Source organism: Dromaius novaehollandiae, chromosome 15 (genome assembly GCF_036370855.1).
Source record: "Dromaius novaehollandiae isolate bDroNov1 chromosome 15, bDroNov1.hap1, whole genome shotgun sequence".
In the NCBI taxonomy this organism is placed as follows: domain Eukaryota; kingdom Metazoa; phylum Chordata; class Aves; order Casuariiformes; family Dromaiidae; genus Dromaius; species Dromaius novaehollandiae.
The window spans coordinates 19,643,946-19,661,673 of NC_088112.1; the positions used below are offsets into that span (position 1 = coordinate 19,643,946).

At 39.9% G+C, this 17,728-nt stretch overlaps 1 protein-coding gene across 4 annotated transcripts in view; it reads left to right on the forward strand.

Annotated features, from left to right (window-relative positions):
- The window catches only part of LOC112994063 (core histone macro-H2A.1), a 50,946-nt gene extending 43,056 nt beyond the window's left edge, over positions 1 to 7,890 (forward strand). For all 4 annotated transcript variants that reach the window (XM_064521110.1, XM_064521107.1, XM_064521109.1 and 1 more), the window contains exons 8-9: positions 2,055 to 2,229; positions 7,163 to 7,890. In XM_064521110.1, the coding sequence (XP_064377180.1) occupies positions 2,055 to 2,229; positions 7,163 to 7,328 (341 nt within the window). In that variant the 3' untranslated portion in view covers positions 7,329 to 7,890. The remainder of the gene's footprint in view (positions 1 to 2,054; positions 2,230 to 7,162) is intronic.
- Positions 7,891 to 17,728: the final 9,838 nt, after the last annotated feature.

Consider the following 17,728-nt stretch of genomic DNA (forward strand, 5'->3'; position numbering starts at 1 on the left):
CTGGAGTAGAATTGACATAAGTCATTTCCCCAGATTTCTCAATAATATGGATATTCCTTTAATCTACCAATAACCAGGATCCTTACTGTGCATATAATAATAACTAGCACAGAATTTGTTCATGGTTCTTTGTTTTTTGATAGAAGTAGTATAATGTACTTTCCCTTTCAGAGTATTTTGATGTGAAATAAGTGACCATTGCTCTTGGTAATTAAGAGGTGTCCTCAACAGAATCTTAATGAGTTACTTAGTGACTACCCTAGAGAACACTCCTGTCTCAGAAATACTACAGTTGGTGATGTGTATCAATACAATATTTTATTCTTCCAGTATGAAGATATCATTAGCATTCCACATCTGAATAGAGAGATGTCAGCTGCTTTTATTAGTTTTTTCTTGGATTTATGATGTATTCTGAATTTGCCAACATTTTAGATGCACATTATGACAAATTAAAACTGCCTAACACTGAGATTATTCAATATATTTGAGAATCTGCAAACCTATAAAAATACAAATGCTTGTGCTTCCATTGTCCCTTAAAATTTACACTTCTGATTAGCCTTCCGTCAGAATGCCACATGACAAAGTCTATTTTTTCTGCAGCAACTACAGAATAGTATCCATATGTGAAGATAGTGCTCCAGGAGTTATTTCTATGATAATTTAATAACAAAATGCCTCATAAACATTCCAGAATGGAGTAGAGAATTTCTGGCCTTTAAGCACCTTTACAGACCTGATTTTTTTGAATTACTGGTATTTTTATTATTGTTTTTAAAGAAGCAAGCTCCCATTTTATCCCTATACTTTTGGGGGCATGTATGATTATATCCCAAAGCCTCTTAGAGGGCTGACGCTTTTTAAGTGTATGCTCTCATGAGACTTCGACTACGTGTTTTTTGTTCCATGAGCTTGTGAATAGAGTATTTTTCTTCCATCTTTCTTTTTTTTAAGCAAACCAAAGTTACAAGGTTTTAATTGCAACCGCAGACCTGTGAGTTCAGAATGGCAAGGATCCTGTTAGCCTGTTTTCTGGCAGGCAGAGCACAATCTGTTGTTGCTCTGTGATGGGAAGTGGTGAATATGTTGTCCTGCTGGGAGAAGCCACCATTCTGGAGACTGACTGACTGCGCGTGGTTTGATGCAGGCTCTCCTGTGTCCACTTCATCCCCACACATCCATGACAGTATCATGGTGATAATATACAATTAGCATGGTAAAAAATCTTTTTCATTTCTTTGTACATACAAGGCCTCGCCTGTTGGTATATAAACAGAGAGAATCAAACATTGTAAATCTGTAAATGCATCCTGTCCAACAGTCTGTCAAAAATGTGATGAAAGAGGTAAACTAGAAAACAGCATTGTTTAAGCAATCAAGGATGACCCGTACACAAAAAGCTTGAATAAAAACAGGCCCAAAATGCCTCCTTTACATTACTCAGAAATGAAGGTGGAAATAAAGCAAAAATCTTGGATAATTCACCTCTTTTTCTAGCCTTCCTTACCAGTTTGCACAACACCGATAGTTTTGAACTGATCCCAATTTGGGCTACAGTCTGGTCAGAAGCTGGCTAAACAAACTGTGTATTTAGCAAGAATAGCTAAAGGTCACAGAGGTCATAACTCTAACAGTGTATTATCCTGACATTTACTGTAGCTCTGCAATAAAATCTGAACCAAAGCAAGATCATCCCTTGAATGGGTTTACATTCTGACAGGTTACTGCCTTTCTGCTTAGACATTACACAAGTTTGCACAATCCCCAGTATAAATGTATTTCCTTTGATGTCAGTCATGAATTCTTGCTCTCTCTAAAATAAGCTCTATTATAGCTATGATTTATAAATTACCACAGTGAAATGCAGCTGGAAATGGAAAATGCAAAGTCTCTGTAATCATGTTGTATTTTAAGGCTGTGTGATTTGTAATCTAAAACATTCACAGGGGCTAAAGGAATGTCTGTCAATTGTTTGCTATTTTAATCACATATGCACTCTTTTAATCCTAATGAGAGGAAAGCAATTATGTTTCACTTTCGTTTCTGACTAGCTGTTGTCAGTGCTGGCCATGGATTGCCCGCAAAGTTTGTGATCCACTGTAATAGCCCAGGTTGGGGCTCAGACAAATGTGAGGAGCTGCTGGAAAAGACAGTGAAGAACTGCTTGGCTCTGGCTGATGAAAAGAAGCTGAAATCAATTGCATTTCCTTCAATTGGCAGTGGCAGGTAAGGCCGTTATGCAAACCTTATACTTGATGCCAAACTGGTCACATTTTCTAATGCCATCACATATGTTCCAGTTCTTCCTTGCTACAATTATAACTCTATTCTTGTTCATTTAGATCAGTTCCCTGAATGAGATATTTTGTAGATTCATTCAAGCTGCACATGGAGCCTAGAATATTCTCCTGAATCCTAGTTTAACTTTGGCAGGTTTAGCAATGATCCTGCAGAAACTTAAAGCATACAAATAGGTTAATATACTTTTTAAGAGTATATTAAAAGACTTTTTTTCACACTATCAATTTGTTCATATAAATTGAGGATGTGGAGGAGAGCATGAAGAAAAGGGATCTATTTTACCTAGTTTTACTACATAATGAAACCTACTACTGTATATGTCTTACACAGGATAGCCAGAAGACATGTCTTAGTGTTAGTTTAAGCATCAGACTTGAAATGCCTTGATTCTAAGGATTTGCAGAGTCACTTCAAGCTTTTTCCCAAAATCCATAAGCTGAATTCCATGCAGTTTACATCATGGAACTCTTCCAGAAAAAAAGGCCTTAAAGTCTTTGCCAAGATTTTTGAAAGCCAAAGTCTAAAGTTAAGGTCCTCTAGCTGTGATAGGATGCTTAATGCCTTTGAAAATTGGATCACATTCTTAAAAGTCTAAATATGGACTAGAATTTTAATTTGAGGCTCTTGGGGTGGCGGGTGCAGCTGGAGCATTTGGCCCTTAATGATGGCTCAGTATGAAGACCAAGGACCAAATACATGCTGAATTACAGTTGTGTATTTAACCCTGAACAACTGCTACTTTGAATTTGCCATAGAAACAGTTGGCTGAGCTTCTTCAGCAAGAATATTCTTCCCGTTGTGCCATGTTGCAACATGAGATTGATTCCTGCATATTCTGTGTAGGGCAGAAAGTATTATTCAAGCTTTTTGGGTGAATGACGATAAAGATACAGACGTTTCACTGGGATCATAAATTTAAGCAACTTGCATCAGACTGAGCTTCAGAAAAAGGTTGATGTACATGAATGACATTTTAAGGAGATAACATAAGCCAGCTTTGTAGAACCATAGAGAAAACGTAGTGGAGGATTCATACTGACCAGTTGAATTAGCTGTCAAGCTAGTTGGCTAGTCAGTAAAAAGAGAAGCTCTTCTGGAGGGTGATCCAGCACAACTAGATTAGGCTGTTCTCTGAATTGCTTTCTGGGAGAAACTATATTCCTCCATTGACTGTAGAGTGTCTGTGGAACTGTTGATTTAGGTGCCTAAAGCGAGGCTATATAAAGTATCTTCCCTAGAGTCCTTTTTTACTGGATAGCTGCCAGTAAGGAACCATTCACAACCATTGTTGTGAGCAGTTGATTGGTGTTGGAACATGATGAAACCCGGAATAATCATATGATTCACATTCTGTTATCAAATCTGGTTACTGACAGACAAGATTTGTAGCTCTGTTGTCAACTTGGCATATGCACATAATTCTCACTCAAGCCAATTGAAGTGATGTTTTTGAAAGATGGAGAGGAATCAACAGGCCTTAGGAAATATATGAGGTTGTATATTTTCCCTTTTTTCTTTAGAGATATTCAAGCATAAATTAATTTTGAAGAAAAAAAGAATATATTCTGACAATACTCTACTTGTTTTTTAAAGTCAAAAGCATAAAAAAGTAAAGCTTTTAAGGACAGCAAATGCCAAAGACAGCACATGTATGCAGCTGTTCTGGTACAGACATCTGTCAAGCAGACATCACCCAATAAACCCACATAAACAGTTTCATTCTCTTTTATGGTTGAGGAATGGGATTACATGAGGGCAGTTCAAATAAATCATGGGGGGAAATAAAATAGCATGCTTATAGCATTCAGTGGGCCAGATGCTCAGCCACAGCCAGCTTGTGGAAAGCACAAGTTGGGTGCTGTACAAAGGTAGCTTGGAGTTCACTCTGGTAGGGCCAGCAGGAGAACAGGGAAGGAAGAGTTTGGGATTGAGCATAAAATCACTCTCTGAGTGGGGATTTCATTCCGATGCTCTGACTTTGATCTGAATTGACACTAGCTTGGCTAAAGTCTCAAGCTGCCTTTTTACAAGAATATAATTCAGACCAGTAGATCCAAGGCAAGAGGCTTCTGTTGCTTCTTGCAGCCCACACATGGCCACTGGTCAGCATCCTATTTGTGATTTTTCCGCTCTGCCTCTTTCCCTTTTTTGAGGCATTGGCCCTAAACAGTTCAGTTTAATCAGCTTCCATGTGTGCATACCTCCTTTAAATCGGAGGCAGCTCTGTTGTCATTTGCCCTGCTGTGACCACCTTGCTGGTACACTACTGGAGTGAAGGTCGTGCAGCTTCAGAGTCCCCTTTGAGCATTTCAGAGACAGTGTTTACCCTGATTTTGATGCTGACCTGCATGACTATTCCTGCTCAGCACCAAAATTCCCTGAAGGTTCATTTAATATATGCCAGGAAGCAGCATCCGTAAGTAAATGGCAAGTGATCAAATGCAAAGGCATACTGACTCCATGCCCTTTTCTCTGTGTAAGCCAACAGTAGGAAGTAGCTTCTGTGTCTAAAATATACTCTCAGTGGGTTACCTTGTCACATAGCTGATTCTCCCAGGACCAGCTAAATTGCCTTTGGAAGAGTACAAGTTTTTTCACAATGCTTTTTGCTTTTCTTTATTTAAGTAAAAGTAATTTTAGTAAAAGAAAAAATAGGGCATTTTCAGAAAAGAGGGAAACAGCATGTGCTGTTGTGTGTCATCATTTTTGAAATATCACAAGCATTATCTTCATGCAACATATATAATATCACATTACATGCAGCACTACCACAGAATTGCTCTTAAAGTATATTTTATAGTATAGTAATGTGCAGTAAGTGGTCCATGACACAGGTAGTTGCCTTTCTCATTTTGCATCTTGTAGCATGTAATAAGAGGGAGAGTACAATAGTGTTTTATCATCAGTTTGGTGCTCCAGTGAGCAAATGCCAAGCCATATTGCACCTGTTAAAGCCAGAGGTGAATTTAGCCCTGCTTCTTTGAAGAGCAAATACTAGGAAACTCAGCTCTGTTTGTGATCTGTAAACTATTAATACTATTCCTCTGTATTATAGGACAGTACGTCACACTCCGTAGTCTTAAATAAAAGAAGGTGTGTTAAGTAACATTTCTCTTTTCCCCATTTTACTTTTGTTTATTTTGTAAAACTTCCTTGGATAGAAAAATGTAATTGCTGTTCTTCTTCCTTGGAGGCATTACATGCTGTGCTTGAATTCAGTGGCAGAACTTCCATTAGTAGAAGATTCTGAATTCTTCTGCGTTCTTTAAGCTTCTTATACCATTTCCATCACCACAGTATTCCAGTAGCCTAGCGAGGGCTGGAACTAAGATACATCTCTCAAAGCCGCTATCTAATTGCTGTAATGTAGATTTATTTAATAGATAGATACAGATATAATTATGAGCAACATAGATACTTGGAAGACGTAGTACAGACAGAATAATTAGTTCCATAGACTGCCATACTCTGTGCAGTAGCTACATTCTGCTAGCTTTCAGGTGACTGTAGTTTTAGTCAAAAACAGCTATTGTTTTTTTCCTCTCCTAAACATCCATCTATTATAATAAAGGAGAAAAAGAAATCACTACCTTCATGAAATTAGAAGGAATGAAAGAAAGATGGACAAAATACTGCTGTTATTAAACTTCCAACTGTCAAGTACCATCCATCTTTGAGTATTGAAAATTCATGTGAAAATGGCTTCAGTATCTCCTTATGATCCTGCAGCTAAGAGAGATTCAAGCAGATCCACACTTTTTAACAGGGAATATTGACAATGTGTATGTGTACATGTGCATGTGCCAAGCAACCAGGTGATGTTCAACAGGCTTTTTAAATTTCATTTGCATACTATTCTTAACAGAATGATCACATTTCATCACCTTCAGATTGATCACTGCAATGCACTTTACTGAGGCTGTGCTCAGCAAAGCCTAGGGCAAACTTTGCCTAGGGCAAACCTGTGCAGTCTAGATAGGTAGCAGCACTTCATCTAGACCACCTTCAAAGTAGTTACTGGGGTAATTTCAGGTTTTAACCATAGCCTGTAAAACTCTCTTATAGTTCAGGTCGTGGCTTTGTTCAAGCCATTCTATTTGTGTTCAACCTGTGCAAAGATTAGATGAGACTTTCAGACAACAGCTACTAGATGTAAATGTGAAAAAGCATGTAAGAAGTGTCCCCAGGCTGGGTATACATCTTTGAAATTCAGCCATGAACAAATTTGTCATCTGAGAAAGCACTGTTTCCAGTGTTTCTTCTCACTATCTAACTACTAGAACTCATTCTCTCTTTTTTTCAGTCTGTAGCAAGGTTGTATAACTAACTTGTTTAATTTTGTACTGTATCATTAACCAGTAATAGTGGTAAAGTCATTTTTGTTCTTTGCATCTTTTCAAACTTTGTTTTGTGTATCCCTTTCTGTTTTTCTTCTTTAATGGTTGGTCTGCTTTCAGGACAAGTCTGACTGTGCAACTCTAACATATATGCAGCTTTCCTGAACCCTTTAGTCCGACTGGGCATTGATTTACTTGTCTGTTAAAGCAGGGTAGTTCAGCCATCAGATACTGTAAGGTTCAACCCATTAATGTGTATGGACTCTATATTCCTATTTTGGGAGTGCTTTCTTCTGCAAGCACCTTTTTCTAGAAATTGTTTGAACATTTTAAGTCCTGCCTAAACAAACAACTTTGTAGCTTCTAATCCAGCTTGTAAACACTTGCTCTCTAGCTTTATTTACTGTGCTGCATACAAGAAAATCCTGAGCATTCCTTGGAAGGTTATACTACCAAAAGCTTGTTTGGCAAGTTTTGATTTTCCTTTTTTTTTTTTTTTTTTTTTTCCTCTCTCCTACTAGAAATGGCTTCCCAAAGCAAACGGCTGCTCAGCTGATCCTGAAAGCTATCTCCAGCTATTTTGTGTCAACAATGTCCTCTTCAATCAAGACGGTGTATTTTGTGCTCTTTGACAGTGAGAGTATAGGGATATATGTGCAGGAAATGGCCAAACTAGATGCCAACTAAGCCTAGAAAGCTACAGTACCAGCCCTCTTCCCATCATCCTCCTCCTCCCCAAATCCTTAACTCATCGTGAAGCAGAGCATCCCTTATTTTAAATTTTGCTCATTTAGGGGAATAAAAGTGTTTTTTTGGTTTTGTTTGTTATTTTTGGTTTGTTTTTTATTTTTCTTTCTAAAATGTTTTATGTTGGCACTGATAGTTGGCATTACTGCTGTTAATGCACTGTATACCAGGCATCGTCTGAATTTAGTGTAATCTAGGAGATTTTATAGTTTTATTTTAATGAAGTATGGATTGAAGCAGAAAGCTGTTAGGAGTATGTAGTCTTTTACTTGTGAAAGAATCAGGCAGACCCTATTTTGTAACTGTGTTGTGGTGCTTTATCAATACATCAAGTGGCGTTCCTTTCATTTTTTTTAAAGAACAGATGCTATAAACCTTATTTGTGTTTGTTTATTGTCTTAATGATAAATCTGGAAGAAAAAATACAGAAACCCTGTTGTCCTTAATTATATTTACAATTTTGAAATTGTGTGAATTGATTTAGTAAAATGTTTGAACTGTTGCTGGTGGTGTATTTTAATTAATTTTTCTCTTAAGCATTCATTTTAGAAATTCTGAAACAGTTAGCTATGAAAAGCATGACAAAATACCAAATCCAAACCAGTGGACTGCTTGGAGATGCTGGGCGTCTTGCAGGTATTAGCTGAATTTCTGCATGCTCAGGGACTTTCCAAATCAGATGTTTTTCCAGTGAGCATTCAGACTTTGCAATAGGTGCTTCAGACCCTCCTGTTGAGAATCTGAGCTAATTGGCTGTTTAGGTTGGGAGGTCCAAGCCTTTTAACAGTAAACATTTTTTTGCTGCCTGCACACACTGTATAGATTCTTTCAAACTCTTCCACTATTCCTTTGGGTTTTGGAGGTAGTTGGGTAATTTTTTTTTTTTTTGGTCGTTCTGGTTTGCACAAATCAAGATATAGGATTCAAGTAAAGTCTGGGGGTTTTTTGAACTAGTTCCAGTAATTTAATATTAGTCTGTTTGAAGCCATTTTGTATTTTTTCCAAACATTTATGAGCCCAGTTTGTACTGTTTGCCATATAGTTTGCACAGCTGAAATCCATACCAACATAAACCTTTACAGAAGCCACTTGTTTTTGTACTTTAGGAAAGAAGAGGCTACATGTTCAAAAGCTATTTCATATGAATGCTATCTCTGAATAGGAAGTTCTTCCTTTGAAGTCTTCGGCCTACTTTCTAGATAGTAGGCATACGTTTTTGATTTTTATTGAAAACTTCGTTTGCTGATGAAAGAGTACTTAACATTCATTCTGGATTGATCCAGAGCAATGAGTGGGCTGCATCTGACTCATTGGTTTCAGTAAGCTCAGAATTCACTAAGCTATGTATCCCGAATATGAAATATTAAAAATGTGTAGTTTGAGCTCCTGCAAGAATTTGGGTTTTTTGCATTGAATTCTGGATACTTGTAACTTTGGAATGGACTGCTGTAAAGGAACAACAGCAACAGTAGAAGATAAATTTTAAAAACTTTGTTATTTTAAATACCAAAGGTTAAGTGTTTTAAATAATAAAGTTATTTTAAACAAGTACACAAAGCTAAGAGGAGCAAAGAGTAAATAAATTTTGTGCCTCAAACACATAAAATGTTTGGCCATACTCTGAGCTCAAACTTATGATTTTTAAAGAATGAATAAAATGCACCTGATATCACAAGCCCTAAAAGACAGAAGTTTAAGTGGAAATAAATGAAATCGGTGAAACAGTATAACATTTAATTGTGAAATGTCTGTGTTACTGTAGTTCCACTGATTTTCGTAGTTACAGAAAACTGAAACTGCACTTTCCACAAATTTCACTAGATGTCACTAAAAGGATTGAAAAATAGGCAAAAACATGAATAAGGGGGTCCTGAGTAAACACTTGGTGTGAGGAGGGCACTGATTTTTTCAGCAGAGAAGTAGACTTTTAACACAGAAGGAACATGCACATCAAAATGAGTGTGTACCCAACAGTTTACAGCTTCTTGGCCTCTTTGCGCTAAAGTGGACTGCACTGTAATGTGTAAAGTCTCAATTGCAAAATGTTAATGTCAGTAACTGAAAATCCCAAATGTGTTCATGCACAAGGATTTTCAAAGTAGTTAAAAACACAGCCTCAAAAAAGGCCTTTAACAAATCCATCCTTATACCATTACAACCTGGCAGGGAGGGATCAACTTTTGTCTTCCAGCTAAAAGAAAATCCAAAAGCAAACTGGAATGTAATTCAAATTACATGGACTTGTTTCTTCTGACCTAGAATCTTGTTTGCTTTGTCAGCCATAAATACATAAATTCTGCACGTTTCCTTGGGGTTGCTTCTGATGTGCAGTTTGCTTCCATTGGATTCAAGGTTTTCTGCGAATGAAGAGCCATGAAGAGCTCCCACCTGAGGAGGCTCTGACCCGTCATGTCCCAGCATGAACAGAAGTGGTTTCCAGGGACTTTTTCATTGCCTTGAACATTGGAATGATCTGCTTCCCACGGCAGCAGATCGGGTCTGCAGCCTGAGAGCTCTTAGAAAGTGTTTTGCTCCTGTTTAAAATCATTTGCAGTTTTGAAGCTGGTCTCACAGGGGGTATCACTGTATTCTCCTTTTGTACAAATCCCAGAGCATCATTCTTCTTCCTGGAGTTTATTCAAAAGCCTGCAAACCCTCTGTATTTGCAGTGAATACAATGATTCTGTTGTTTTGACCCAGCTTGTTCCCTGGGTGACCTTGAAGCTGCTGCACAGCTGGTCCCCCCTGCACTTGTAGAAAGGTAAATCTGCCTAGAGGAGGAGTTAGTGGGTGTGTGACTTGGCCCTTTCCTGTCAATATTCACCCATATTTCCCACAGTCTGCAGAATGCTGCTCTGAGATCCCGAAATCCAGCCGGCTCTATCAGAGAGGAAAGCAGAAGCCAGAGATCCAGGAACAAGCTTGAACTCAGCCACATGATGTAGCCTGAATAGATTATGGCATGTGTTCAAGAACCTGAAAAGTAACAGATCAGGTTACATGCATAATAGAAAAACAGAAGAAATTCCTGCTAACGTGTATTGCAGCCAAGACAACATTACTTTTGGAACCTTCTTAGCATTGTGTTTCTTATATTTATTTGTGCCAACTCAATTTGCAAAAAAAAATCCAATCACATTTAGGAAAGACCATGAATGGCAAGTCTCAGTCAAAGCGTCTTTATAGCTTGTTCTCTTATTTATAAGTCCATTATGGACCTTATCTGAAAATACAGGTTAAAATGGACCTCCCATTTTTAAAGGTTTAAATGCTTTAAAACATTAAAAGCATCTTGTGGCCTATAGCATTTTCTATTCACTGTGTTTCAAACCCTGTTCTCCACTGTTACTCTGCTTTTAGTCCACTGACTTTTTCCACTGTAGAGGAGAAAATTCGTTATAATACTGTCCTTAGGGTGCATCAAACTGTGTAACTTTAGAAGTTCCCTCTGATTTTACAGCCTACCATCCTCCCGAAGGTTTTCTCATTCTAAGTTGTCAGCCTGTATGATCTGTTGATCGGGTATAATTATCCTACTGCATTCATGGTCAAGTTGCCAGGCTAGGTTACAGCTGCAATTAGCCATTGACAGAAGTGTTACTTTGTCCCAGAGAGGAAGTAAGCAAAAATATAGAATTGAGTTCTTTTTTGTTTTGTTTTGGGTTTTTTTTTCTGAAGAGGAAGAGTTCATAACTGTTGTGTAGATCATCTGCCTCTTTGAATCCTTGTTTCCATAAGTCCATTTTTTCCTCCTGAGAAATGGAAGCAATGGATAATATTTGTGTAACCTTTATTTTTCTAAAAAAATTTGGGAATGGCAGATTATTTGGTAGCATTAATGCAGATGTGCCTTCTGGATGATTAGTGCCATGATGGACAGGTTAGAGCTTCAGTCTTATATTACGTTCCATTGAAATCAGCCCTCCACATTTCGTGATTAATTTAAGATTCAAGCTTCCTCCATTCACTTCAGCTCCTCTCTGGATCTCAACTTTTAGGAAGTTTGGATTTAGTGTTTTGGCAAATTCAAAGGTACGAACAGGCTCCTAGCGTTCACATCTGGCCTGCAATGTGGACTGAAATTTCCCTAGTGTTCCTTGATGTGCTTTGTGTGAGGGATTCGGTATGAACTAGCTGTTTTACCTCTTCCAGCTCAGATGGCGCTTTGGACATCTTGCCTGGCAGTAGAGATTGGGACGTTGGTAAAATGCCGAGCAAGGACCTGCCCGCATGAAACGTGGGTGATGTGAGGCAGGGAAGTGTGATGGGGGCTGCATCCATTCTGATGCAGCCTGTTTGCAGTTTGGAAACCACATTTTCCCTTGCTTTCTGACAAGTGGGAAGGCAACACAACGGATAGCTTTTTAGTCATTGTGTTTGGCTCGCAGGTCTTCAGTCCTTCTTCTACTGTACATTTTATTGTTAGTATTTTTGCTTCTAGGATAATCAAGAGCAAGTAATTGTTCTAATTGTTTGCAATTAATAAATTATGGATTTATTAAAATAGATTGTCTAATTTTAAATTAATAGATCTTAAAACACCTGGAAACTGACCACTTGTGCAGCTGCCAGTTCTCTAAATACTGTACCTCACTATTAGCCTGCTTCTCTGTTGCCCTATGGACAGGGCTGATTGCCGGTGGGTACTGGAGTTCAACCCATTGCTTCCACCTAGAGATCCCAAAAGCCTCATGATCTGCCCCAGGTTCCTGCCTTGAAGGTTGTGTCCATCCTTATGTCTTACTGTTACAACAGTGGTCAGACTTTGTTCAAAAGCTCATCCCCTGGGTAAAGAAAGCTCTGCTGACAAGGTTACATTTTTTGGCCTTTAGGACAGGCCAGCATTCACGGGAGTTTACAAGGAGAGGTCTGACATCTGGTGAGAATGGTGGGTTTCCTTGTAATGCTCCATTTAGCTGGTTATTTCCAGATTATGTTGGATTTTCATTTGTTATATGTATGTTTCAAAGAAATGCCTGAAGCTAGCATCTTTTTAAGAAGCATTATAACCTCAAACATCAGCTACAAACCATACAGGATGTTACTTACCAAGCCCAGATTCAGTTGCTTCTACACAGTCTTTCCCCAGGTATTGATCATTCTCACAGACTAGAATAATTAGCACTGTGATGATCCATTGAATGATATCTCTTGCCTCCTACAAACTGAGAGTGCATTACATAGGCTCCCTATTAACTGTTACATTGAATAAGTACAATATACAGCATGGTAATGAGTGCGCTGATGGGACAACGTAAGAACATCTGCTCTCCAGAGATTTGTCTTGAACAAATGCTTCCATGTGCAAGATTTCATCGTAATTATAAAATACCACTCAAGGAGCTGGTTAAGAACATCATCAGCATGATTATAAGGACTATATGAAAATATAAAAACATAGGTGTTAATAGCCAGATAGGAGAGTTTGTAATCTTTCAGCCTTCAAACACACAAAGGAAAAGTCACTGAAATTTGTGCAAGTACAAGGAAGGCTGGAATCTGACTCATTAGATGTGGGCAAAGCACTTTCAGAAATGCTTTTTTCAGACAAAAAGGGAGGCAGGAAGATTTTTGTTTGTAAACTCCTGGAAACCAGTGTACGTACATTCAGTGAACCTGAGCGAGAAAGAATCCAGAGAAAGTACTCTGAAAGGTGAGATGGCAACTCAGACAAAACATAGGTACTATACGCAGGCTGAAACACAGAGGGGATTCCTTGTTAGCCCAATAGCCAAAAGTTTGTACAAAAATAAGGTTCCAACTTCCCTGCATTTGTTAATACCAAGTTTTTGCGAGCTCTCCCTTGATCCTAGCTAAAATTGTTTTTTCTAGCCTGAAAAATAGCATTGACAGGAGCTGCAGGTGCCTGGGCACTGGAAGATCAGGTCTGTAGCCTACAGTAACTAGTCACATACTCTGTTCTGCGATCGTTTTACAGAGGACAATAATACCTGAAGCTGTAATGGCAACTCAGAGGAAGCAGCATAATTGATAGGCCTGAAGAGTGCAGGTAAGTAGAAGGATTGTATTTATATCCCTGGCGTGAAACCCAGTGGGAACCAGACTATTGCACACTGGCTAAAATGCTTGAAAATTGCCACCAATTCCTTCTTGCGTTCAGCTCTTCAGAGATTTAGTTCATTCCTCCATAGAATCCTACTTAATGCCTCCACAACTCATGTTTAACCATTATCACTAGCAACCAACTCATAAATGCCTCTTCCCTCGGTTGGATCCACACACAGGAATCAAGGGGAGATGATACTGCTCTTTCCTAATACAAAGCAAAGAGTGACAACAGTTCATAGCATAGCCTACAAAATCTCAACTCTTCTATACGTTTTCACCAGCCTGGTTAACAGAAGAAATTTGATATTTTTTGTACCTTGAAATGACTAGCCTTCTTAGGCTTAGGAGAATAAATTAAAGTTGAGCCAAAGTATGCCTCAGCTGCAGTGGATGGGCAGATTGATTTGCTTTCCATCTGGGAGATTAAATTCCACTGCCAAAAAAATGGCACCAGCATAATTAGCTGTCAGTCAAGTTGCAAAGAGACAGACTATGTGGGATAATTGAAAGCCCTGCAGCTTCTCATTACATACTACAGTAGCCCTATTTGCAAATTTCCACCTTGAAGAGGTTCCCCGAACGTTGTCAGAATTGTACTTATTCTTCCTGGCACATTCTTTTGAAGTGAAACAGGAATATTGTGCAGAGTTGGATTAGTTCTAAGTAACGTTCACTTAACCTAACTTGGTTATAATATATTTGTCAACAGCCCCTGACAGCTCCACTAGGCTTTAATTGCAAGCAAATCCAAACAACTCGGAGGAAATGGTAAGTGTTCAACACTGCTCGTGCCCAGGAGACACCTTTACGGGCATAAAAATCAGCTCCCTCCTTTTTTTTCCCCTCTCCATGCAACATCCCTCCCTTGTGGATTCTCTTATTCAGCAAATTGTAATTCATAATGGACCTATCAGTATGCGATGTTATAAACACATATGTTTCATATAAAATAATCAACTCCTCTCTTTTTTTCCCCCTGTTTCATGAAGCTAGAGCATGCTTCAGGGACTGCTGAATGTGCAGCAAAGTTTCAGAGAGACAAGGAGTTCTGATGATTGCCCCAAGCCTTGCCGAAGGATTGCTGGGGTCTTCTTGTTGGTGTGGTAAGAGGCAAAAAGGGCCCTAAGAGAATAAAATACTTTGCAGTCTTCATCCTAAAGCCATAGGGAATATGCAAACCAGATTATTTCTCTGTATATAATAGGAGCCAGTGCTGACTGCAGTCTTCTTTTAGGGTGAGCAGATGCACTTTCTGTCACCCTTCCCCAGTAGCTTCCTACCTCACCAGTAAAACACAGAGAATTAGGTCCATCCTGCTTGCCAACATCCCATTTTTTAACAGGAAACAGCTACTGCCAACGTAGGATGAATGTTTCAGGTTCTCCCCATCCGTAACATCCCGCAGGAGGAGGCAACTCTGTATCACTTGTCTTAGAAGTGGACATTATGCGCTCAGGTCTCCACTGATGTGCTTTCATGCTGATGTATTCGGTGTGGGAGGGGAGGGAGAGATTGTGCCGGCTCTGCCTGCTTTTGGCAGCTTCCAAGTTTTCTAACCCAGAAAAGTTACTGCTTCCCACAGAAGAGGGAGCCAGCATCACACCTCCCACGTGTAGCTCTGAAACCTCTTTCAGCTAATAAAGCCCAGTCTAATACACTAATAAGTCTTTTTAAACCAAAGCTTTCATTATAAAATGTAATTTATACTCACCTTTAAGAGCACCACAAACCTGAGCCCTCTTAAAGGCAGAGATATTTGTCTTGCCTCCCTGCAGCACTTTCTCAAAGTCGGCTGTGTTTCCAGGCCTGATGGGGACTCACTGGTGCGAACTGGGAGCCGAACTGGGAACAACAGGTGGTTCATAAAACGACTAAAGCTGAAGTAACTCGCTTGTTGCTATAATGTGGTAGAAGACTAGCTTGGCACAAAATAACAAGACAGAAACTGCAGAGAATGGTGTGAAACCCTATTTCTGATTATTCAGGCTCCATCAAAAATATAAACACCCCTATGTACTCCTATGCCTACCGGGAGCAGATCAGGATTTAGCTCACAGACGGGTCTCAAGCTGGCTTATCCTCATGGATGTTAGGAAAGGAAAAATTGCCCTTTTTGTCTGTGTACAATGCCCCTTTATGATTTATTGGACAGTCCTCCTTTTTTGCCTCAATTACTCACTTCAAAAGGGGGTGGAAATGGGACATTCCTAGCCCTAATACTAAATGCATGTAGTCAATAAAAAAGAAAAAACGCTGAAAAATGTTTAAAGGGAGGGTGCTTAAGTTATTGCAGCCCTTGGGAGCATTAATGTATGTGCCAACAAGTTACTGTATGTGGCTTTAACATGCTTATTTATTCTGCTGTGCAATAAAACTCTGTCTTAAATAGTGCCAAAACCTGTTTGCCATGGCAACTCCTCATCACACATGTGTTCCAGTACTACTTACAAGCACCTTCTTAAAGAGAAATACACAGCAGGATGAATGGCTTGTGACCTTCAGGGCATTTTACGAAGTTTTAAGCACCGAAGTAAATATTACTTTGGACTGAAATATTTCTCCTAGGTATTTTTTTCCTCTTTGGGTAACTCTTTAAGCAGTGAAGCAAAGCCTTTTCCCTGTTCCTTGCTCATTTCTCTCCAAGTGAGTTGTAATGACTTGGACAAAGGACAGAGTGATTTTTACCTGGCAGGTCTCAGGTGTTGCCAGTTGGCTGGAGAAACATGGTAAGAATCAGCTGGTCTTCTACGGTTTCAAGTGCACTGCAGCTGCTCCTGGTGTAATTAGTCATCCTTTGTATTGGCAGAAGAAAATAGATGTTTTCCCTCCTCCCATGTGCAGTAAATGTTTGCTCAGTCTAGCCACTGGCCTTAAATCCCACGTGCGCACGTGTCCATAATAAAGCCACGTAATGCTAACGCTACACCTACCAGTTCTGCAAGTGCCCAGCCCAGGAAAGGGCTGGATTCAGGGTCCTTGCTCCACTGCTGAATTTACTGCTTCGCCTTGATGTAACTGCAGACACGAGCTCATTTCCCACAGTGTGGGAGAGACGCATCCGCGCATCCTAGCAGCACATCACGTGGAGCGGAGTAGGCACAGGTTGGCCTGCTCAAACGTGCTCCAACGGCAGGATGCTGCCGCGTGGGAATCCCTCGCGGAAACGGGGATCCTCTGGCTGTTGCACTGCTAATGGCTGTCCGGGGTATCCGAAATGCAAACGGCGCTAAGTGGGGGACCAGCTCCTCGGCCTTTCTACATACAAACTCCCACTCTGCTAATATGCAGGCTAGGGGAAAATGAGGGGAATTTTAGTCCTCTGGCATCATCACACAGGTTTGTTCACAAGTTCAGTTTAATCTTTAGAGAAAGAAATCTCTCTGAACAGCATCAGCCTCTCCTGGGCCACGTGCACTCTCTAGAGCTAACGAACTCCCCTTGCTCTGCCTCCCACCGAAATCCCTATCGTGTGTCCTGTTACAGACCGTGATGGGAGGGACAGGGCCAGTGCCCAGAAGCAGGGCTCAGTGCGCAAGGTCTCCTCCGAGAGACGCAGGGAACATCCCCAGGAATGCTTGAAGTGACGGTCCTTCTCATAGCCAGGTCCGGGGAAAAGACCTCTCCAGCACCCAGGGGGAAATCCTAGAAAGCAGCGAAAAAGAGTTGTTTTAAAATAAATAGATGTACATTAAGCAAGAAAAGAAAACAGTGTATTCTTAATGCTCCATTATTAACGGTGCTCAGCAAGGGATTTTCTGCTTTGCTGGAAGATGTAACAGGCTTAAAGAAGAATCCCTATCAGAATACAGCTTTGTAATTATGCAGGTAACATTTTGCTGTTGCAGTGACAACACAAATGCTTACACACTGTGTTGGCTACACATTTCTATAAATAATAGAGATGTATCTCAGCTCGCACCTCAGCCATGAGCATGTCACCTCGACTAGCGACTAACCATTTAAAACTCTGGGCATTTAGTGTTGTTCTGTTGCTTTTAGTGAGAAGTTCAACTACTGGTGCCTGGCACGACTCCTGGTGCTGTTGTGCCAGGGATGAAGGTTGATTTTCTGGCCTCATGCTATTAGTTAACCTTTTCCAGCCTCTGTTGTTAGCAAATTCCAGCACTGACTCAGGTGCGTCCTATGGATGAAGCACGAGCACTGCCGCTGCGAGAACCCCTGCAAGCTCTAGGCACAGACAAGGGAGATTTGTGGTCTGTGCAGGGAAATCGTCCTGTTTGCACTGTGTTTATTTGTATATACCTCTTACG